The 7,290-nt window shown below is 41.2% G+C and overlaps 1 protein-coding gene across 1 annotated transcript in view; it reads right to left on the minus strand.

The window, feature by feature from the left end:
• The window catches only part of LOC118337602, a gene marked incomplete in the record, with an annotated part of 210,328 nt that overhangs the window by 3,839 nt on the left and 199,199 nt on the right, over positions 1 to 7,290 (minus strand). The window contains 4 exon segments of the mRNA XM_035674711.1: positions 2,464 to 2,649; positions 3,982 to 4,103; positions 6,207 to 6,342; positions 7,167 to 7,290. Coding sequence (XP_035530604.1) covers positions 2,464 to 2,649; positions 3,982 to 4,103; positions 6,207 to 6,342; positions 7,167 to 7,290 — 568 coding nt within the window.

The following is a 7,290-nucleotide window of genomic DNA, read 5'->3' on the forward strand; positions in this document are numbered from 1 at the left end:
GTTATGTCCAGATTACCACTCGGGAGATGGTTATGGCACAATGGCCCGATTTATCTTGCTGCGCGTGGCAGAACACGGCCCAGGATCACCAGACCCGAATTTATATCTATGAGAGAAGGGATGTGTATATGGTTGTGTTAGAATTCCTTTTGATTGGTGCCCCCCCGCGGGGCTCCACCTGCTGCCCTGCACCTCCAGCCAGTCCTCAATTTATCAGCTGACGATCCAAGAACTCAGAATCAGAATTGATTTTGTTATTGCCAGTAAAGTTTTTTACACCTACAAGGAACGTTTGTCTTTTTGGGTGCATTGGTGGCCTGGCAATCATACAAATATACAAATCACCAAAAATCACTGTTAAAAGTACTTTTAATATAAAATAAATAAGAGATAAGAAAGGAAATAGAAAAAGTAAGCCCATGTGGACAGATTCAAAGTTGCATTTACTCCAGTACCAAAGTTTGTCTTATTTACCATTTGTTTGGATGTTCATGAGCTGCTCATCAGGTTCTTGCTTAGAGACATTAAATTGACTAACTTTGGCTTTAAATTGACCAACCTTTTGACAACGTGGCTAACATCAATTCCACTTCAACCCATAACAGCAGTAGCAAACCGAAAAAAACGGCCCTAGACATCATTAAACATGTTAATCCCAAGCCACTTACAATTACACATTCACACCAACAACTTTTTCTATGTGTGAGGCTCGCTTAAATGAGCTGGGCTTTGCTCCAGAAAGCACACTCTCCAACTGAAACGATCCCCTCCAAAAGAACATACAGTATACAACTAATAAGTAGCTTGGAACAATAATTGGTGTGGTCTTCAGTATGTTTTATCTGAACAAAAAAAGAAGTTTAATTTCCACATTAAATCCTTACAAATTCCATCCTCCTCCCTTCACTTAAGTTATAAAATTCCAAGAAATCTCTGAATATGCAAATGGTTGTTCAATTTCTAAAGTTTCCTGCTTGGACACAAAATGTCTCCTACTTCACTGTACAGCCTTCCCAGTTGATGTGCACTGGTGGCTTTTCAGGGTTCCAATTTATGATGTACAAATCATGCCTGTAGGGCCCGCCCCTTTAAAATCAGATTTCAATGAGTGCATGTAGGGCGGACCTTTTGAAGAGTCATGTGAGAGAGAATATCATTTCTTCCTGAGCCAGATCAAGAACATTAGTATCTAATACAAATACAGACTAGTCCTTTTGATGAAACGCTCAAGAATTTCTATCTCCTTTCGAGGAAAAAAGCAGGGGCTTTTGATCTGAATTATGTGGTCCTTATGCCCACCCTGGCCTGTGCAGGACTCTGTACAGGTACCTCAACTGGCTATCTGCGTTGGCTCGAGCCTGCCGGCTAATTCACACTCCAGCAGGGTCCGTCCCATGCAGTGCTGGTACCGGTCTACACACTCGTGCTCGCCTTTCACCTCTCTCGACATCCCTCCTGCACTTTGTCTCCGCGCATGAACATAGAATCATGTCAAGGAACAGCTTGCCAAGTCGTCATTAGAAATGCAGCCAGTTACACTTATAGACAGGTTAGTATAATACCCTTTTGTATCTTCGGACTGTAGCTAAAGGTTAATATATATCGAGAAAACTAAAAACAATTATACGCAGCAAACACTATTAGCTCTGCCAGCCATGAAGTTAAAACGCTGTTGCGATGATATCCCAGAGGTAAATTACTGGGTCTGTTGTCAATGGAGCGCTGCGTTGCGCTGCAGTTGCCCATTGGTTTGCTTGGTCGTTGAGGGGATACGACTCTTAACTCTAACTGGCGACATCTACAACCTTAACACATATAGAAAAAAACTGAAAATTGGTAAAGGGGAAAAGTTCTATTACTAGTACCTTTGTCATTTACTAACTGCGTTTTTCAGTGATATAAAGGTTACTATTATCCACATTGATCTCATTGATCTGCACATTTTCGTTTTAATATTTTAACTTAAAATGGTGTATTTGTTTTAAATGAAAAATTGTATAATTTATATGTTCTAAGTGGGTTGGCCAGGACACAGTGAAGGTCACACACCTTTAACGTTATCACGGTGGGCATCTCCCGACCTGCCGATACACCAATCAAGAGAGGCTCACGTAAACTACAAAATATCGCATGAACTGTTTTGTGCAGCTTCTGTGCGAGTCCCAGCAGCCTCGGAGACTATCTGCTCTGCCTCCATGTAGCCACCTTCAGCTGCTGCAGAGCTGCCTCCAGCCTCCACAGGGTCTGCACAGGTCCCCCTCTGCCTGGACCACCGGCTCTCAGCACACGCACACACCACACTCATGTAATCTCAACAGGTTTGAAAAAAGTTTTCAAGAAAAAAGTTAGCACGAGGAACTATTTTCTAAGCTAAATCAGTCTACTTAAGGCCTACGTGTGTGTGTGTGTGTGTGTGTGTGTGTGTGTGTGTGTGTGTGTGTGTTGTGTGGGATGGGGTATCACCTGCAGGATAACAAATTCTTTGTTGAAGGAGGGCGAACGGGACGGGGTTTCTCTCTTCTTCTCTCGGAGTGACGAGGCCTGCTGGTTTCTCCTCATCCTCTCCAGCTGCTCCTCCACGCTCATCCTCGTTCTGCCCACCTCTCGCTCCCCAAAACCCGTCTGATCCACCGCACTCCTGGGGCGGTCCTGTTCAGGACAACACTCAGCCTTTCATCCAAAGCAAAGGTTTGCTGTGGATACTAAAGCTGTCCTGACTGTCTGACCTTTCCTTCCATAGCACAATCGTCATGTATGAGCTTTTGACTTTTTAAATCTGTGAGTGAGTGTTTACGGTCAGGATGTATGTTGGTGCAGTGTAGGTGTGAGTGTAGGCTACAGCCACGAGGGATAGTTACATCAGATCCTGTGTCCAGGCTTCATCTGTGGTTACAGTCAGCTTATATTTTTAACCTTGATGTGGCAGAATGAGAGATATTTTTTATTTGACTGAGTCAGCGAGCATAGCCTCGCTGTGGAGAAGGGACGCCATAAACAGAGCCGGCTGCCGGAGGAGGACAGACCCTGCTCCCGGTGTGACAGAGGACAGGTAATGACACAGCTACACTTCCTCACCTCATGCCCCAAATACCAGGCTTTTTCCTAATATTGTAAAAATACAGCCAGAATCTGAAAACAGACATAGAGAAACTGTCATATATACTTGGGGAAATGCCCAAATGTGAGATCATTGCTGCAAAATGTATCAGATCCTGTAATGACCTCAGGACAACCAGTGGAACCTGAGAAATAACTCTCTGTTGATTTCTTTAAATGTATTTATTTATTTATTTAAATTGTTGTTATTGTTTTTATTATTTTTGTATATCAGTCAACCTTGCTGACAGGCCTATAACTATTTAGTTTGTTATAACCTGACTAATGATTATCTGTAAATAATTTCATGATTTTGCACACTGATCATATCAACACATACTCACACACACAAACAACATTAACACACGCACACACTCATTCATTAAGACTCTATTCCAGGGAGAGCATGACAACCTCCAGCACAAGTGTGATAAAGAGCGACAGATTAAAGAACCTTTTTGAAAAGGGATTAAGAAAAAGAAGGCGGTATGTTTGACCCAGAACAAAGACAGATCTTTCTGCTCTGAGATGTGAAAACAGGCAGTGAACCTGAGGGGAAAATGGGAAACTCTTCTGCCAGGCAGCAAACATATGACATGTGCCAAAAGTGGTTAGTAGAGTGAATACACTGCTTGCTTTGAATGAGACTGTCAGGTAAAGTGAGATGTCATTGTAAATGTATTATTAAAAGATATGTACTTCCTTGTTGGCAGGGCAGATTAAGAATCTACTGAGCTCTGACTCAAAGGAATGTTCACCCACACAAACACAGCGATAACAAAACAGCAATCCTTCGGGCTGATTGTGCCACATTCACTGAGCTGGAATTGGTTCATTTCATCTAAACAAGCATTTGTGTCTGTTGATGCTGAGGGCAAAACCTACTGATCTGGATTCAGGCTTCTTAGTCTTCCTCAGGGTGACGTAGGAGGCGATGGTGGAGGACTCGGGAGGGCTCATGGGAGATTTGGTCCTGGGAGGGACGATGCCCACCGGGCAGGGGGGCGCTGTCGGAGAGATGCCAGGAAACACTTACACATTAGCAAACAAACACTGCAGTCAGGCTAATTGCTCACGTTGTGGCAGGAAATGCAACCGTGCTCCATTTCACTAAAGATGCAAAACATGTGAACAGAATGCTAACAGAAACAGGAGACGTTCAGGGACAGTGCTGCTGTTTGTTGTTTCAGTGCAATTTCAGCAGCACAAATCAACATTACAAATTTACAAATACAAAATTATAATACATTAATTAATTAAGTCTGCTTTTTGACTGACAATTAAAATTTGTGTTTAATGTCTGTATTGTTTAATACACTTAACACTACAATCTCCTTATAGGAAAATGATTGGCCATAGCTTGATGCCTGGAAATATAGATTCTCACTTGATCTTGTGAGTCCAGCTGTCTATAGCAAGGTTCATTCACAGGTGTTACCTGGTAGGATTCTGAACCTCTCACACTTGTGTTTATTATTATTATTATTTATTCAACTTATTCCTCCATCTGGATCCTAACTGCCTTTGGGCTCCGTTTATCCCTTCCCCTCTATTTACTGTGACGACATGAGTAAGAAGTGACCATTTGCTTTAAAATAATAATGCTGGCTGCTAAAGAGGTTAGCATAGATGCTGCTAGCATCAGTTCTATCAGAACTGGAGAGTATTTCTACATTGAAAGAAGAGCAAAGAACGAAAAGATGTTTTCCGAGGATTAATCCATGGCTGGGTTTATTCCTTAACATTTGGTTTGAGATTATATCAAAGAATAGCCTTACAGAGCAGAGTAGGTTACTGAGATGGATTGCACATGATTCAGATTTTACACCTAATACAATAGATGGGAGTTTCAGAAGATGGGGTGGGGGACCAACAATATTCTGGGAGCTCTTTAAGAAGAAGAAAATTAAAAGTTTTCAAGATCTAAAGAATCAATTTGGTTTAAAAAAAATCAGGATTTATACAGATATTTACAGAAATTAATCTCAAAATGATATAAAGAAGTGGAAAATTTAAAAGGTCATAATACAGCATATATAAAAGAAAAATGGGAGAAGGAAGTGGGAAGGATGTTGTCAAAGGAGGAATGGGAAGAGATCAATGAACAACAATGGAAGACAACATGCTCCCTCTCATGGAGAGAATATGGTTGGCAGAACATAGTGAGATATTTTATTACTCCAGCACAACAGAAATCTCAGGATACGAGATGTTGGAGACTATGTGGAGAAAGTAAAGCCAACCATTTTCATATCTTTTGGGAATGCGCCTCTATTATACCTTATTGGCTAATGCGTGGAGAAAATTTGGAAAGTGGAACTGCCATTTACATAACAAATTCAGGGGACAAATACTTATTCAGAATAATGTTAGTGGCAGGTAAAAAAGCCATCACCAGGAAGTGGCTGAAAACGGAGGTACCTAAAATAGAGGATTGGGTCGAAGTAATGCATATTTGCAGAATTCCTGGAATAACTGGGTTGATTTTGTAACATTACTGAGAACAGACTTTATTTGGTAAAATCAATGTATCTTATGGATCCCCTTGGTTCTTGCTACAATTTTTAAATGTTCAATGTTCATAAGATTGTTCGGCATTATCCTTCACCAGGTGAGAAAGGTCTTTACAAGTGGGTAATGAAAATGTGGATTGAAGTGAAAAATGTACTAATTTCTAGTCTACTGAATTTTGTGTTTAATTGTGAATTTTTTCTCTATTTATGTTTCTGATCCCTGGTGTGAAGTATTTGTAGGCTCTGTATACATGGAAAACATATGTGTGAGATGTTAAATGCTAATGGCACAATGCTGAATGGAATCAATAAAAAAGTTAATTTAAAAAAAAGAAAAGATGTTTTCCATGGAAATGATATTGTGATATATTGCAAATTCCTTTTTTAAATGTAATTTTAGGAAAACCTGTATAAACAACACAAGACCATATGAATACAATCTGAATTGACAAAAATTGATAAGTGTTTTTGAGAATTGATACACAAAACAAAACAAAGCAAAGCAAAACAAAACATTAAATACAATATTTTTTAATATTTTCTTACAACTGGAACATCCAACACTGATAGCTCTATGTTGACTGAATCGAGGGGTACCTTTTGAGGCTGCAACATCTTTACTCTCAGCAGAGGTCTCCGTCTTGTCCTTGTCCTCCCCATTAGCCTCGTCCACTTCCTCCTTCACTGTGGTCAGCTCAGGCTCACTCTTATACAGCCGGTAGTCCGGAGCTTGCTGCAAGGGAGAGGGGAGCTCAGGGTCAGAATACACACCGTACAGCAAACTGAAATTATTATGACTTCATTCTCAAAATCTCAGGTTGCTTCCTTACATTGGCACTCATACATAGATGCAAAGCTAAGATGAAAAACTTCTTGCCATCAGCAAGAATCATTTCTCTTCTGTCCAAGACTTTAAGTGGCAACACAGAAACAAGAGAGGAGTTGCAGTGAAGACAGAGGCAGGAGATACAAGGTTTTCATCTAAAAGCCACACTGTGATCTTACAGTAAATGGCTCTTAGCATCAAAACCATTCTTGTAGAACCATTAATGGTTCACTGAGAACCTCTTTTAAAGCACCAAAATGTGCACTTAAGTGGAACAGCATGGAGTTTTCTGGTGCTACAAAGAGGCTTTTTGACTGTAAAGTAGAAGGCAGAACACGCTCAAAAAGTGTAAACCCACACAATGAAAACATCAGCCTCACAACAATGAATGCCACAGATAAATCCATGTACGGACCAGAATGGGTCTGAATGTAACACTGTAGGTGAGTGACGGTGACAACTGGATGGATTGCAGGAGTAAAAAAGACAAAAAGACAACAATGAAGTGAATGACATGTATCCAAAAATGGGGCTCCCTGAGGAATGAGTCTCTTCAGTGTATATTAATGCAGACTTTAGGATGGAGGTTGAAAAGTGACAATGATGAAAATGAACACAAGAATGGTTGGAAGCACGCAGAATCTCTTGAAATCAAGGTGTGCTGATGGGTGGCGGTCACAGATGGAGGAGCAGACATTGGAGGGGGATGAAGGTTTTTCAGCGGCTCTTACACTGTGTGCTCCGTTCCTGGAGCTGGCCTTGCGGTCCTCGGGGCGGTGCGCATGGGAAGGCAGGCGGACGCTAGGGTGCGAGTGGTGGGGGGGCACGTGAGGGGGGCGCTCTGATGAGTCGTAG

The sequence above is a fragment of the Morone saxatilis genome, unplaced genomic scaffold (genome assembly GCF_004916995.1).
Source record: "Morone saxatilis isolate NCDOM2014 unplaced genomic scaffold, NCSU_SB_2.0 Contig10, whole genome shotgun sequence".
NCBI lineage: Eukaryota > Metazoa > Chordata > Actinopteri > Moronidae > Morone > Morone saxatilis.